General features: G+C 42.6%; 1 protein-coding gene across 1 annotated transcript in view; it reads right to left on the bottom strand.

Annotated features, from left to right (window-relative positions):
* Positions 1–17237, bottom strand: part of GUCY1A1 (guanylate cyclase 1 soluble subunit alpha 1) — an 80045-nt gene that overhangs the window by 36405 nt on the left and 26403 nt on the right. The window contains exons 3-4 of the mRNA XM_083172208.1: positions 15657–15760; positions 12387–13093 (exon numbers count right to left, since the gene is read on the bottom strand). Of these exons, the coding sequence (XP_083028334.1) occupies positions 12387–13093; positions 15657–15760 (811 nt within the window). The remainder of the gene's footprint in view (positions 1–12386; positions 13094–15656; positions 15761–17237) is intronic.

Genomic DNA, 17237 nt, shown 5'->3' with positions numbered 1-17237 from the left:
ATGCCTTACTTGTCTGGGGGAAAGAAACTGCAACGGCTGTTCCCACAGAGCCATCTCCACATCCCTCCTCCAGCAGGATCCTCTGCAGGTAATACAAAATTGGCTTTGTACTGTCCACTCTAGAAGCATTATAGTTATTTATTTATTATTTTTTTATATATATATATATATATATATATATATATATACATGTATGTGTTGACGTTTGTGTGTATAGATATGGCAGCCCAGAAGCACCCTTGAGTATGCAAAAATATATATGAAAGGTTTAAGTCATGTGTTAACCTTCAGGGACTGATGGTACACCCCATAATCTCTTTTTGTAGTAGTAAAATCACTCTCAGAACTCCACCTCATTGGTCCCCATCGAAACATTGCTTGGCAGGCAGCCACAGGTTATGGTAATCCCACAAGGAGATCCTAGACCACAAATGCAAGTGACGTATCCACACCTGGAAAACTGCAGCAAAAGGACTTTGTTGACACCTGTTGTGAACTGTCATAACCATGAACCAGGAGATGTTGTTGTTGTTTCCCCTGCTTTGCCATATACAGGTTGCTTGATAGACCTTTGGAAAGGACCACCCCAGATCTTGTTGACCAGCACTACCTCAATAACAAAGTCGCAGAGAGAGAGATTCGGGTACGTTCGTCCTACTGCCAAAGGAACAGAAAACCAAAAGGTCCTTACACTCGAGGGCGAAAGAAAGAAATCGCTAAGAGGCACCATTTCGGGAGGACTGGAGAGCAGCTAAGGTCAAGCAACCTGTACAAGCTACATAAGGGACTGTGACACACCCCACTGGTAATAGGTTGGAAGGATCACTAACAAAATTTTTCCTTTCTCAGTTTTCTCTATTGTTGTGGGTCCTATTCTTGTCTTTCCCCCCCACTATCCGTTATCTTCAAAAGCAAGGATACCGCCGCCACACTGCTGCCAGGCATTGGACGGACGATACAGAGTTCTGAGAGTGTGTTACCCGTCCCAGCTTAGGTCAAGGTAGAATCTATAAACTTGACACCTTACCCAGGACTGGATGTTTGATAGTGATAATACCATCATACTTAAAAGCATACCAAAAAGAGAGACAACAAAGAGTTCAAGGGTCTGTTGTCACAAACAATACCTACCAAAGGATGCCATATTTGTGAATGTGTATATGTTGTAACCACCCCTGTTTTTATTTTTATCCCAAAATTGTACATTATCCTTCGTGACCCTGAGTAGATTGTTCGATAAATGCGGCCCATCGTTTATCCATGATCCTGGATCGGCCGAGAGCAGATGGTTTACTCCCCTTATATGTTTATTTCATGTATCCCAATTTCTCTGTTAGGATTATGAATTTCTGTTTTGTCGTGTGAAATGTTTTGTAATGTAACAGTTTTATATTTACTGTTAAAGGGTGGACTGTGAAAGTCTAGGTGCACACACGCCATTTTGTGATAGTATGGCCGCCATTTTGGTTCGCAGAGTTGCGCAAATAAAGTTTCCATACCCGAGTATGTGTGACAATGTGGACCAGAAGAGTAGACATACTATCACACATAAATTCATAATAACACACTTACACGAAATTAAATATAGTTAAAAGGTTTAGAACGCCACACATAGCTTAGTTAGCCCTGCACACACCTGTCTGTATCGTGTTTAGTACCGTTCCGCTCAGTTCATTATGCGAAGTATTCCGGTCATTGCGAATATGTCGCAATGTACATTGCCCGATAGTTATGGACATAATCCATATTCCAGAGACAGTTTCTGTTGTAAGTAGTTAACAAAGGAAACTAGCTCAAACCGGTTCTTATCCTTGCTGACGCCGAAACCACCAAACAAAGGACTCTTAAAGTTCACTCCCCTGCACCTGGTCAGACCAGGTACAGCGTCTAACCTCCAATCACAGTGGACCGGACATATGATCTCTGACCAATGAGAATGGCCTTTGACCTCCCCCTTCTGACCCTATAAGATAGGCGACCCGGAGCAGGCTCGCTCTCTTCGGCACATCTACTTTCCCTGGACCTTCCTACCGGACTATAGTTCATTCCTGAACGATAGTGAGCTCTGACCGGACTGCGCTTTGCATACTTGATGAGACGGGTAAACGGTTGCATTTTACGGTATTTATTCTTAAAGTATTGTTGGCTGGTTGTGTCTTGTAACTGTATTCTTTCCCCTTAGTAAAGTCTGTTTAGTATTCATTGTTAGTATATTGTATCACCTGTTATACCTGTTTATTCTTATTTCTGTAACCCCCTTTTGTCCATTAGGGACTTAAATACAAACCTTTTACGGAGTTCTAATCTCCTTATTCCTATTCAGTGGTCGTGTCTGTTTATTCGCATAATAGCGATAAGGTATATTACGGACACTGTCCTTTAAGGTATATTCGCAGAATAGAGACAAAGTACTGCGAAAGGATCTCGTATTAAGGTATTGTTTCTTGGTGCAAAATACTAAATAAAAGGTACACTGCGCTGCGCTACGTTTTGTTCGCACGTAGTTAGGTATAAAGGGTAAGCAGGTTACGGACACATTACGTAACCCGCGCTTTTCACTCATTGTCTCTCTGGTCATAATCAAATCGTCTTTAACACCTATGACAAGCTGTCTGGTCACATTATGAGTCCTAGCTATTAGTTGATTTGGTCAAGGTGACTGCTACCCTCTTTTTTGGATTCAATTATCTATTTACTTATTTTCAGATGCATGTGGATGATCATCATTATCAGAAAAGATCATGGCACACTTGAAGTGCGGCCATCTCAGCAATGGTGCATGTAAGATTAAGGTATTTAGGGTGGGATACATCAAGCATCATCATTTAGAATGTGATATATTCACAAGCTTATTTGCATTTATGGTACTTGTGAGTTATCCGGGCTGCCGATTTCTAAATCGGGTCGGATCGGGCACATCGCATCGCATCGCATGCGACCATCGGATGCGATGCGATGACCCGATTTTTCCATAGGAATCAATGTTAAAATGGACTGAGTCCATTTTAACATGGAATTCAATGGGAAAAAGGGGTCCTTTTCATACCCCTACTATCCAAGTGGGCATGGAGTTGGATATAAACCTGTGGCGAGCGTAGCGAGCCACCGAGCCCGAAGCGTGGCGAGCGTAGCGTGCCCCGCGAGGGGACACAGAATACCGTCCCCTCGCGGGGCTCGGTGGCTCGCTACGCTCGCCACAGGTTTATATCCAACTCCATGCCCACTTGGATAGTAGGGGTATGAAAAGGACCCCTTTTTCCCATTGAATTCCATGTTAAAATGGACTCAGTCCATTTTAACACTGATTCCTATGGAAAAATCGGGTCATCGCATCCGATGATCGCATGCGATGCGATGCGATATCGCATCGCATCGCATCTGATTGTATGCCTTAACTTAAGGCATACAATCAAAAAATCGGCAGCCCAGATAACTCACAAGTACCGCATTTATTAATGCCGCATGCATGCAGATTTCCATAAAGGACCACTCTCCCAAGAGCTGTCCTTTGCGACCCCTGGATCTGGAAGTCAACCCGCAGGGAGGGATCAAATTGTATCCCTCTCAGGGGGAAATGCAAAAAGCAGTCCATATTATTTTTGGAAAAATGTTCTATATGACCGCAAAATTAGATTTCCTAAATGTGTATTGCATGTTTTACCCTAATATAAGTGTGTATTGCATGTTTTACCCTAATTCTGAAAACATTTCAGCATGATAGTCCTAAATGCATGAAAACATATTTGATTGTAGAAATTCAGTATTTTACTGCACTAGGAACATACATAAGCTACTGTATGTATTTATTTTCCCACCTCTTTGAACTGAAAAAGAGAACACTGGGTACTGTACTTTCTCTGTTGCCATATTTTTCCTAATTTCAGACCTCTTGACACTGTTGCCCATGATGTCATAATCTAGTCCCATTTCTTCTAGACTTTGTCCAAGCTACTTAATGACTTAAAACAGGATTATCATGTACTCTATGAAGACTGAATTGATGGTTATAGAATGATGAAAGGCACTGTACTAAACGGCGAGCTCTGGAAAAAGACTTATGGTTCTGCTAATGAAAGGAAAAGGCCTTTCTCTGATGTCATTTGTCACGTGCAGTAAGAAATGCCAGATGGATGGACTTTAATAATGATCGCAGCAGTACACATGCACCTGCCCTCCTTGTTCTGTTATCACCATCTCAGGATGGGATCTAGTCACATGGTGAACCTGTTTTACATTCGTAATGCCAACAACACATGTTAATAGTCAATATGTTGACAGGCACTGCGTAGACATTCTCAGAATGTTGACATGTTACAATCTTGCCATGTGACATGTCAATATTCTCAGAATGCCGATGGTGGAGAGGTTTAGGGATCGTGGGAGAAAATTCAACTGAACTTCCGCTCAGCACTAATCAACATGACCACCGGGACCCAGAAGATGACTCTGGAGAAGCTGCAGCTGCCAGGAACTGATGAGCTACCACTAAGCCAATAGGAAAAAAGCTGCAGCTGCTAGCACTTTGTGGGCGATTCGGCAAATTCGTTCCCCCGCCCAATGGTGGGAACGCACATGGAAATGCATCCTCGGAATGGGCGGCTGACATCACATGACATCAGCGCCCACCCTGAATTCAGTGGATAGCGGGCATCTGTAAAGTATAGACTTACTTTACAGAGCAATGGCTGGAGAAATCAATCAATGGTGAGCGACCATCCAATGATTTTTCCTCTGTGCGTCCGCATGTGAGCGGCTGTGTAGGCGTGCACATACGCCCGCATGCTAGTGCGGAGTTTCACTCGGCGGCTGTGTGCGTTTGGCAGCTTTTACCTGCTCGCCAGGCAGTGAATATACTACGCTGCCTAGAGAAAAGGTCTGAATCGGGCACTTTGTACAGACGTGTTCTGCTACAACTTTGATGCTTTTACTTGTTTTTAGATCTAGAAGATTCCCACACAACCTGTTAGGTGTGACTGCTGCAAAGATGTACAGTATGAGGACATAACGCTAAGTAAAACAGGAAACATCTTGCTGTATAAAAATGAATTAATGTAAAAGTTTAGAAAGAAAAAAAAAATCAGTAAAAAATACATACGTGGGTTATTAATGTTTTCTTCTGCCGCTACCAGAGTAAAGAAGGGAAACTCCGGAAAGCATTTTTCTACCCCACAGTATTATATGTTTCTAATGCATTTGCATCTCTTTCTGTATTTTTCCCAAAACATGTATGCTTGATCCAACTTTCAACATAAGAAAAGGACCCACTGTGAGATAATAGTTTCTTTTGAATGCGAGAGAACAGTACAGAATAATTAACTAAAACAATAGAACAATGTGAAATAACTGTGTAACATATAATAGATAGACAACAAATAGAATACATTATTTTCTCTTCTGTAACTGTAATGGAAATACAACAAAGCCACATAACAACAGCTCCTGGAAATGAAAGCAGTCAATCTCTTGGGATACTCATTAAACAAGAGCTGCAATCAAAGTGTCATTTTGCATAAAACAATACACAGCTCCTGGTGATTGCAGCCAAACCTAATGTGAGGTCTGCATTTAAGGGAACTTGCCTTTAGGCCATCATAATATATGTGTCTATATAAAACTAATATCACAAAACAAATCAGTTAAAAATGGACGTCACTATAGTAAATAAGGAGAAGGAAGAGAAATCTCCATTGGATGAATAAAATAAATAATATACTGTATATTGAAAGGTACTGTATACAGTTAGAGCCAGTAAACTATGGCTAATGAGGATATGGAAACACATATATATATATATATACACATACATACACACACACAAACATATATATATATATATATATATATATATAATTTTATCTGTATGCTTGAGCTATGTTTACAGCTATCAGCAGGCCAAGATCATGAGATTCTTCTAGATTACTATTCCGCAATCCTGAGTTACTCCATAATATTTAGCACTTCTGGTGTGAATGAAGCAGGGCTCTCCTCACTCCAATCTGATACTACGGTCTCCTCACTCCAATCTGATACTGCAGTCATATACAAATAGCAGAGTGGCAAACTTAGGTCTGCAAAAGAAGCCATTTTAAACCATAATTTTCTAAGGTCAAAATTAGTTCGAATGAATACCAATTTTAATTCCCATTGTTGCTGTGGTGCTTTAAGGTCCATCTAACTCTGTGGACTGCAAATATTCACAAACTGTAACTTTCACTGTGTTTAGACTGAAATATCTGTCATTCAATAACACCTACTGTATGAAATGTCCCAATAGCAATACCGGAATAGGGAAACAGCGAGGGCTGACAGAAGTGTAGGTTTAAACTCAATTACATCCTTGGGTGCTAGCTGTTTACAAAAGCCAAGGAAGACGTTCCATTAAGATCCATTAAGGTCTTTGTGTATAGCAATTAATGCACATTACCTGCATTGTACAATTTTAGTCTGGCTTGATGAAAGAAATATGCAACTTAAGAAATGTTTAATACTTACCTATGTGTCACATCATAATACCCTAGGAATTTAAATGTACAGCTTCATGTTTTTCTCACCGTTTCTCCATTAGAACTGTGACATCAGCAAAAGATTTAACATTTTGTTTAGATAACTTTTATAAGGACGGACGCAGACATGTTAAGTGCAGACATTTGCAGTCATATACAAATAGCTTAACCATAAAAAGTAAAAGATATTGTGCCAGCACAGCTAATGATGTGATACGCAGTTTCATCAGGTGATATATAATATACTATATTAACATGTCAAAACAAAATGATATCAGTCTTACAGCAGAAGCTTCTCCAGGGATCAAAAAACAAAACAAAAACCAGCATAAAGTTGAACAAACCTCATAAAAAACACCTTCTAACCTACTAAACACATGTCACATTTAATTAAAGTTTTTGTGTATAAAATATAGGGAGCAGGTAAACACAGCCCTGCCGAATGCACACCCACCCTGCTGCACGAATCCCCGCGATATATACAGATCCGCTCGCATGCGCCCGCACAGAGGAGAAATCATTCGACGGTTACTCACCATCGTATCACTTTTCCTCTGTTCGTAATGACGGACTTATACCGCTTTCAGACCGCAAATGCAGTCCCGGGGTGACCCTGCATGTGCAGTCTGTTCAGATCGCATAAGCGAACCGGCAATATTGCCAGTTCACTGACTTCATGTGGGGGCGCGACAGAGCGTAATCGGGGGGCGGGGGAGGAGGCAGCGCTTAGAGCTGGCGTTGCTCCAAGCGCTGCCTCCTCCATAGTGTGAAATGGAAACCGGTTGCTCGACCCGATTAACCCGTTCACACTGCACAGCAACAAGGCAATGAACCGATAAGAACCCTTCTTTTTCCCGGTTCATATTGCCGTGTTGCTACCGTTAGCTGAAACCGTTAACCCCTTTCACGTTGCACCAATTACCAGGTCGAAACGGCAAGAAACCAGCATGAATGTGGTAATTTTTGCGATGTGAAAGGGATATTACTTTTCGGATGGATGAATTCAGGGTATGTGCTGATGACGTCATCCGAGTAACAAAGTAGAACAAGTTAGAAATCTAAAGCTAACTGTAATCCAGGGCATTTGTGGTAATCACGATTTTGGCTGTTTACAGAAGTTCTGGAAATGTTGCGGTTTGGCAGGTTTACAAAATAACTGGATTTGTACCATAGATGGCCATACAGTTGGAGATTCAGTTGTTTGCTGAAATAATGGAAATTGGGGGAGCTTCCAATGTGTTACGTGTGACTTATGACTGTATACTAAGTAAGCATACAGTAAACATACAACCATTAGAACAAAAGATTTTCCTACAGGTATGGGATTTTGACACCTAGTACAAATACAGGTGGTCTTCAGATCACAAGATTTGTAGATACAATAAATGGACTAAAAAAAAGCTGCAATCAATATACTTTCCCTCAACAAAGAATGGCATATTTATATATTTTGCTTCCAATGTCCATAAGACATGAAAAAATACTGTTTGTACGTTATGGATGTTATTGGGTCTGGTCTCATATGGAGAAGGATTAAAACTTTGTTGGATATTGTTATTATACATCTGGAGAGTTCTCCATTAAATACCCACAGATTAGGATATAAATACAGCATCTACTGAGAACGGCAACCAAGCATTTTGGAAGTAAAAGTTTGTGAGTGCGGTGTCTTCTACCAAGACAAAATGAAAAAAGTGAAAAGTCCAACAAGACTATAGCCAGAGACAGGTATACAGTTGGCTTTCGACAGGTCAACAACAAGATACAACAAGAAGTTTTTCTAGGCTAATACGGCCTACACACATGCCGATATTAAGGCATTTTCTAAGCGATTTTGCTTAGTTTTGCAAAGTCGCTTAGCAAATGCCCTCACATCGGTATATGTGTGGGGGCTGTATCTGCATCGGCGCGCGTCCCCGCGCGTCTTTATCGGTGGCCGAGATTGACGGACAGTGTCCATCAATCTCGGCATCGGCAGTGTTCTCCCACCGGAGAACACTGGTGCTGTCCGCTCGCTTAGCACACAGAGCTGACAGCTCGCTCTGTGTGTGGGCTGTCAGCTCTGTGTGCTAGGCGATAGCGGCGCAGCACAGCCCGACATAGCGCAGCTAGGTAGCCCTGCACACATCGGCATGTGTGTAGGGCCCATAAGACCGCATAGGTTTCAACATCTATATCAAAGTTCTAGTACATCACAAAGCAAAAATGTATACAATCCAATAGTAGTAAGAAAACTGTCCCTTTAAGGACAGTTATGGTGTGTCCACACGGTCGACGGCTGTGCGATTTGATCCCAGTGGGGGCACGCCAGAAGACAGGCCAGCAATTTTGACTATCTGTACTATATAGTCAATGCAGCCCTGTCTATCTGGCTTCGATTTGTGCTGTGCGGGAGTGCGCATCGGGATTGCTAGATTAAAAAACCTGTGCAATCTGCATGAAATCTGCATACAATCCAGATGTGATTTTGACTATATAGTCAAAATTGTCTGCTGAATTGTACTGTGTGTACACACCATAAGACGCACTTTGAACTTCTACTGAAAGAGGGCGGGGCAAAATAGGAGACAAAATAAATAATCACCCACACTGCAAAACAAAGAATTAGTTTTTCATTTTAACAAAGTTATACCGCCTTCTAAATTTGATCTATTATGGATGCCTATTGGATCAGAGGCAGAAAAAATATGACTCTCTGCACATGTTACATCTGCCCCACCTGCACTACAGCATGGTTTTGTTCATTACATAAATATATTGTTTTTTAGATTCTTACTGAATAATCCCCATAGGCAAGAGTGTAGGCACATGCCAATGACATGTTACGTTGTGTGTCGTATCAGCTGGGTATACACATTACATAGTGTGTACCTAGCTTTAGTGTTTTACATACTCGTCCACTGACATTTATGTCTTCAACACGAACCTGATCTTCTAACTCAGTGGTAGCCAACCCTAGCCCTCGAGAGCTACCAACAGTTCACATTTTCCAGACAACCTAGCTGCTGCACAGCTGCACTCATTAATCACTGACACATTTTAAAAGATACACAGATGGAGCTAATTAGCTCACTTGTGATTCTGTGAGGAGACCTGCAAAACATGCACTGTTGGTAGCTCTCGAGGACTAGGGTTGGCTACCCCAGTTCTAACTCAACACTATTATATTAACTTGAGTTCACTGTCTTAAACCAACACCATTATTTAAGACAAACAATCGAAGCTTGTTTTGGATACAATGTTTATTTGTTAAATACTATATTTTAATATCAGTTTTCTTATTTTGCCATCTCTCATTGAGATGTAGTGTAAATCCCGGCGGTCGGGATCCCGGCGTTCAGGATCCCGGCGTTCAGAATCCCGACGCTGAAATCCCGACACTTTCTCCCCCCGTGGGTTTCCACGACACCCCCGGAGGGAGAATAAATTAGTGTGCCGATCGTAGCGAGGCACCGGGCCCGCTGCATGGCGAGCGCAGCGAGCCCGCAAGGGGGGGCAATCCACGTCCCCCCTTGTCGGGATTTCGGCGGTCGGGATTCCAGCGTCGGGATTCTGAACGCCGGGATCCCGACCGCCGGGATTTAATACTGAATCCCTCTCATTAGCTGCTAAAAAAATGCAGATACTAATATGTTAAATTAGGAACAAATAATGCAGATAAAAAAAGAAAAGGAGAGGTGTGAAGCTACAGAAGGATGAATACATGGTTGAGAGCACTTACAAACTAGTTTATGCACCATTATGCATGATGCAGTAATTATTCTTAATTTTATAAAAATTCAGTGAGCTTCATATTAAATTGACAAATTCTGGGCTGCAGTGTTCACATGTTTATAACATAGAAGCGGTTTAAGGAGAAGAGAGGGCTTGTGTGCAGTTTTCGTGCAAGCCACTTCCACTCTGTTACCGCAGTAGATTCTGGCCTTTGTGCTTTCAGGAGACCACTTTTAAATAAATATTTATGCCGATTTAATGTCTTTAGCAGCAGGGCCAGTGCTAGGGTGTTCGGCGCCCCCATTGCAAACTATACTTTACAAATAGACAGCACATGACAAAGGCACATGCTGAAAAAAAAAAGGGTTGTACTGTATAATGCCCATAGTTGTATTGCCTCATACACTTGATATGCTCAGTAGCAGCAGTGTCATAAATAGATTAGAAATGTTGTTGCCCTATACCAGAAAATGAATTGGTGTCCACCCACACACACACACAGGCATGTGGCAAAAATTTACACTGTAATGCCCCTTATGCCACACATCATAATGCCCATTACACATTATGCCACACACCGTAATGCCCATTACACCACAAGCCACGTATTGCCATTGCACACACTGTAATGTCCATTACACATTATGCTACACATCGGTATGCTTGTTACACATTATACCACACATCATAATGCCAATTACACATTATACCACACACCATAATGCCTATTACATATTATTCCACATAAGTGCCACTACCTACATGCCAGGAGTTACATGCACATTGCCAGGGGTTACATGCTTGTTGTCAGGGGCTTCTTGCTCGATGCCAGGGGTTTCTTGCTACTGGCCACGGGGGATTACATGCTTGTTGCCAAGGGGGATTACATGCTCATTGCCAAGAGGGATACACGATTATTGCCATGGGGGTTTACATGATCATTACCTAGGGGAGGATTCTAATTGCCCAGGGGGGTTACATGTTGCCCAGGGGTAAGTACAGAGCGCTACCGGAATCCACACTTGTAGTGCTGGGCGCCCTGACAGACACTACTGGGCAGAGGGGGGACAGGTGCTGGGCCAAGAGAGGGGGAGAGATAGGAGCACAAAAAGGGTAGTGACAGATGCTGGGCAGATAGAGAGGGGGGACAAATGCTATGCAGAAAGAGGGGGAGACAGATGCTGGGCAAAGGAGAGGAGGGGACAGATTCTGGGAGAAGGATAGTTGACAGATGCTGGGCAGAGATATAAAGGGGGGGGGATGCTATTTAGACAGAGAGGGGGGACACATATGCAGAAAGAGGGGGGTCAGATGTTGGGCAGACACTATGTAAAGAGATGGGGACAGATGCTGGGCAGAGGGAGGGGGACAGATGCTGGGCAGAGAGAGAGAAGGACAGTTGATGGGCAGATGCTGGGCAGAGAGAGGAGGAGGGCAGATGCTGGGCAGAGAGAGGAGGAGGGCAGATGCTGGGCAGAGAGAGGAGGAGGGCAGATGCTGGGCAGAGAGGGGGGACAGATGCTGGACAGAGAGGATGGACATATGCTGGGCAGAGAGGGGGGAGAAGGTGGGCAGATTCTGGGTAGAGAGAGTGGGGCAGAAGTTGGGCACTGAAAATAGAGAAGAAATATAAAACATGCAAGAGAGAGAGAGAGCGAAAATGAGAGGGGGGGGGGGGGCAGGAGTTACAAATACAGAGTAGGTAGCGTGCTGGATGCATACTGTAACTCACAGATGGGGCCATTCTGTTAATGATCTAGAATAAGAATTTCAGGGGTCAGGGGAGCATGTGACCCCGTCCTCCAATTAGGGGCTCCTTTAATAAGCATCTACTGAGCTCCTCCAATCACAGCTCTGCACAGGCTGTTCTGACCCTGATGCTATGATCAGGGGGGAGGGACTCGGCATTGCAGTGAGCATGGGAGATGCCGGGACTTTCCCTGCTGCTGCTGTTCTCTGTTATGTAAGTCCTCCCCTCAGCAGGCGCCGCTGCCTTACAACACACAGCAGTCGGCAGCACTGTTCATGTAACTGCACACAACAGAATCGCAGAGCAGGGAGAGCACCTACACAACCTGGTGCCTCCCTGCTTTGCACGCCTGTTTGGCCCTACATTAAATGATTAGAATAAAAGAACAGGTTGTGGTGCTTGCCATTATTTTATCTCACCTTTGGCGATTTCTCAATTGTGTTGTCCCATCTTTTGACTGTTATAATGAACTGCATATTGAGCATAGTCATTATCCCACTGAAAGTGCTGCTTATCTTTGGGGAAATTATCTCAAAATGTTCCTCAAAATTGGATTTTCCAGGAATATCTTTTCTGTTGAGTAGTTTCTTCACGCCATTACCAATCTGTAGCATGTTCATGTCTGTGTCAAACATAAAATGGAAGGGAAACGTCTTACAGAAAATGGAAGCTGAGATAACAACATAGGACTGTGGCTTACAAGGCGATAAGGAAGGTTCTGTATTTTTGACCTGCACAGAATACAATAGATAGGGTTCCTTAATAAAGTCATTGCCATCGTTGACGTGATGTGGTATGAACTTCACTTCCACTTCAGTTTCGTACAAGGTCTTAGCTGCTGCCTTGATAATTCCAGGTAGGATCAGTGTAGTTATGTTATTAGGAAAAAAGTAATACACATTTAAGTGACCTGGTTCTTTTTCTAGGCAAAGAATTGACCCTTTTTGAAGTCCAACAGTATCTTCGTGTGGTTTGGAATGACCACTTTGCTTCAAATGGGTACTAAAACTGTTTAAAAAGTCCTTCAATGTCCCTCCAACAACTTCCAAGACATGTTCATCTTCTTCATAACATATTTTAAAAAGTTCTTCACCTAAAGATGCTTTGACATCTTCTTCAGGAACACCTGAAATTATAATACATTATGATATGAAACATGTGACTGAATACTTTTATGGATAATATAACGTGACAGCATGGATGTAACTAATTTCGAATTGAAAAGCAACAATGAACATATTTTACATATATTTTAATGAGTTTTAAATGACATCTTGCTTTCTGAAGAACAATATGCAATATTTGAACAGAAAATGTAGCTACGGCATATCACTCATGACTAGAGGTTTTACATTAAACTTGCTCTAGAACAGTGGTGGAGAACAAGGAGATATGAGTCACCCATGAAAGTTCTCTTGACCAGACAGATTTTGGATCAATTGTATTTTTACAGTATATATACAGATGCACCATGCGAAAAAATTAGCAATATGTATAATGTATGTGATCTGTTTAATTCTGTAGCAACTTGAGTCTTTTGCTACTTTTTCTTTTATTCTGCATTTTAGTACACACAATGGGGGTTATTCAGGTTGATTCGCAAGGCTTGCGAGTCCACCAAACCCCGCCCGGCGAACGCACGCGCCCCCCCCCCCTCGTCGCCCCAGCAAAGTGCGGCTTCGCCCGCACAGCAGCAAATGGATGTTTTGCATAAACATCCATTCGCTTTGCTGGGGTGTCTGCCCACATCATTCGATGGTCGGTGACCATCGAATGATGTTTAGCGTGCACGCTTATATAAGTGACTTTTGAGTTACTTACATTTGTGTGCACGCTGGCGTGATATGGGCGGGCAGCTGACATCCGGTGATGTCAGCTACCCGGCCCACACACCTGCGTTACTGCATCATTACCATGAGAACGCCCAGCGTTCTCATGGAAACGCCCATGGAACGCTGGGCATTCCCATATGGTAATGGGGCAACCCGGCGCTCCCCGCCCATCTCCGCCCCCCCCTCGCTGCCATGGGTGCGTGCGCCCGACGACCCGAAAGGTCGCCGTGGGTGCACGCACCATGCGCCTGCGCAGAAACACGCCTGCGCATGCGCAGACGCACAACATCGGTACTGCGTGCGAATGCGCGCAGTACCGATGAAATCTGAATAAGGACCATAGGGCCTTATTCTAGTTCACTCTTTCTGTCAAAATCCTTCTTAGATGGACAAAACCATGTGCACTGCAGGTGGGGCAGATGTTACTTGTGCAGAGAGAATTAGCTTTGTGTGAGTTATTTTGTTTCTGTGCAGGGTAAATACTGGCTGCTTTATTTATACACTGCAATATAGATCTCACTTTGAAGTAAAACCCCGCCCAAATCTAATTCTCTCTGCACAAGTAACATCTGCCCCACCTGCAGTGTACATGGTTTTGTCCATCTAAGAAAAAAAATTTTTTTCAAAAAATTACAACGGCCAGGGGGCTACCCAGAACAAAGCAAATCCACCCCGAACCCTGGTTACCACCCCGTGATGCACATTATACAGCAAATTGCCCATTTTATAATGAAGTGGTCACAAATTTAGGGTAGCCCCCTAGCTGCGAAACCAGTTGCAGTGCTGCTATCATTTGGATTACAGGGGCTGTGTGTGACATCAAGCAGCCACCACGTCTCCCCACCAAAAAAACATCAGAACACACCAGCATTGTGCAGGCCATGCCCCAGTTGACGGTCCCACAAACGCAGACTCTCCACTCTGTTGCCATGTCTTATGCTGGCCACACATCAGACCAACTTTCCTCCAACCATCAAACTAGTTGCCTGGATGGAATAAAAATATGGTACTGGATGGGAGCAAATGTAATATCCACTTCAGAACTTTGCTCCCAAAATCTGGAAAAGGACAAAAACTGTCGCTCAGACACGGTACTGTAGTTGAACCTGTTAGATTTAAACATTTTGACTGAACGTTTTTGTCAATTTTGCTGGGTTAATGAGCACATTTCTGATTGTCATTTGCACCCATCCAGTACCAGATTTTTATTCCATCCAAGCAACTAATTGGATGGTTGGAGGAAAGTTGGTCTGATGTGTGACCAGCATTAGACTGCAGTACCATTTTTAGTAATGCAACCACAATTAAGAGGTTGCACATGAGCACTGGCAGGTGCATGCATGCTCAGATTGTCAAAAATAGTGATTTGCGATTTTTGCTCATTTGCAAAACAAACCGAATAAGGCCATAGGGCACTTAGGACTTGCCATTTTTTTGTAGCAAATTTGTATAAAGTCACTGACTAATCTTAACAATGCATGGCGAGGGTTACTGACTTTTACTCTCAGTTGTATACTTCCTCCCTTTTAATATTTTGTCAATCAGTTTCTGTCATTCTGTTTCTGGCTGTGCTAGATACATTACAGTTAAAAGCCAATTTGTTGCTCTGTGCAAATTCTCCACTTTATGTCTTTCAAAGGCTTGATGTCCCCTGTAGTAAAGTACTAATATAACATTGAACTGAATCCCCCCCAGTCTGTTTTTTTTTTTTACTTTTAGCCTCTAAAAGCCCCTTTAACAGCGTTCCTAAGGAAACCTGTGCCCTTATTCTGCATATCTGCATATTCTGCCATAGTCTGCAAGGCGCAGCTTTAGTTTTATTGGTAGACATTTTGCGGTTTGCTATGTACCCCTCACCTGCTGCATTTGATTGCTGTATGACAATTTTCTCAAAATCCTCTTTTTCACCAGTTCTTCCACATATTGGAATACCAGGAAGCTTGAAAGAAATACAAGCTGATCTGCAGAACACACAATGGGATGTAATTGCATTCAGTACAATGAAAGCATGATAAATATAAACAGGCATCTGTTAAAATGCTCTATTGTGCCATGTCACAAGAAACAATAATTCATATGTAGGTGTAATTGTTTATTTCTAACACAGGGATGGCCCTTTGCTAATCTTGGTTTCTTTGTATGAGCTGAAAATAAAACATTTGCAGCCCACAGTGTAATGGGTCACATTTTGTTGAACACTTAAATATAAACTTGTGGTCCCATTGGAAATATTGATGTGGCAAAAACTGCATACTAGTGGTTAACCAGTGGCAGCACTGCTGGGGTGCACCCCCCGCACCCAGTGTCACCTGCCAAGGGGTGACACCTAAATGCTGGCTCCTGCTCAATAACAGAAGCCAGGTGCTGCAATGTAGAAGTGCATGCAGCACCTGGCTCCCATTACAGCATAGAAGCCGATTGCAAAAATATAATTTGGGCACCCTCCTCCACCCCAACCACAAGTTTACAATAAGCAACGCGGCAGTGGGTGAAAGGGAGGCAGACAAAAACAGTGGCTGACAGGGACAGCAGCTCTCAAGGGGCCCCGATGCACTGCAGAGGCTGCACCAATGTCCAATGCAATGTCTGCATAATACAGTGAGCATTGTGGGACATTTATACAATACAAAAAGCATTGTTATAACCAAAATACAAAACACAGAGCAATCTAGTAACAAATGTACAACCCTGAAAATATTTGAATAAATAATGAAAAAAGTAGAGAGACGCTAATTACCATAAACACAATTCTAAGATAATTTCTAATTTGAAGACACCATCGGCCAAATGTAATAGCCTCCGAGTTTGTCAGCCATGCGGCAAGGCAGGCCTAAATCAAGTATTATTTTAAAGGGGCAATCAATAACAAGGAAAAACCATGCCTTGTAAATCAGTGGTTCCCAACCCTGGTCCTCAAGTACCCCCAACAGTGCACGTTTTCCAGGTCTCCACATAGTGGGGGAAATTTACTAAAGGACATTTGTAAAAAATAGGTGTATTTGTATCCAGAAATACACTTATTTTTGACATTTACTATCCCGAAAATACGGCAATTCGTATTCGGATTGATAGCACATCAATACGTATACGAATTGACATATTTTCGGGATATAGTAAATGTCAAAAATAAGTGTATTTCTGGACACAAATACACCTATTTTTTTTACAAATTTCCTTTAGTAAATTTCCCCCAGAATCACAAGTGACACAATTAGCTCCACCTGTGGATCTTTTAAAATGTGTCTGAATAATGAGTGCACCTGCCGGGTGACCTGGAAAACGTGCACTGTTGGGGGTACTTGAGGAACAGGGTTGGGAACCACTGCTTGTAAATGATTGCCCCTTTAAAAAAAAACTAGAATTCATCTGGCATCCCGCAGGGCTATTACATTTGGCCGCATATGTCTAGATATTTTCAACTCATAAAAGAAAGAAAGT

This window comes from Crinia signifera, chromosome 1 (assembly GCF_055691185.1).
Source record: "Crinia signifera chromosome 1, ASM5569118v1, whole genome shotgun sequence".
Taxonomy (NCBI): Eukaryota; Metazoa; Chordata; class Amphibia; order Anura; family Myobatrachidae; genus Crinia; species Crinia signifera.
The sequence above is the reverse complement of the archived record's forward strand: the minus strand, read 5'-3'. Positions and strand labels throughout refer to the sequence as shown.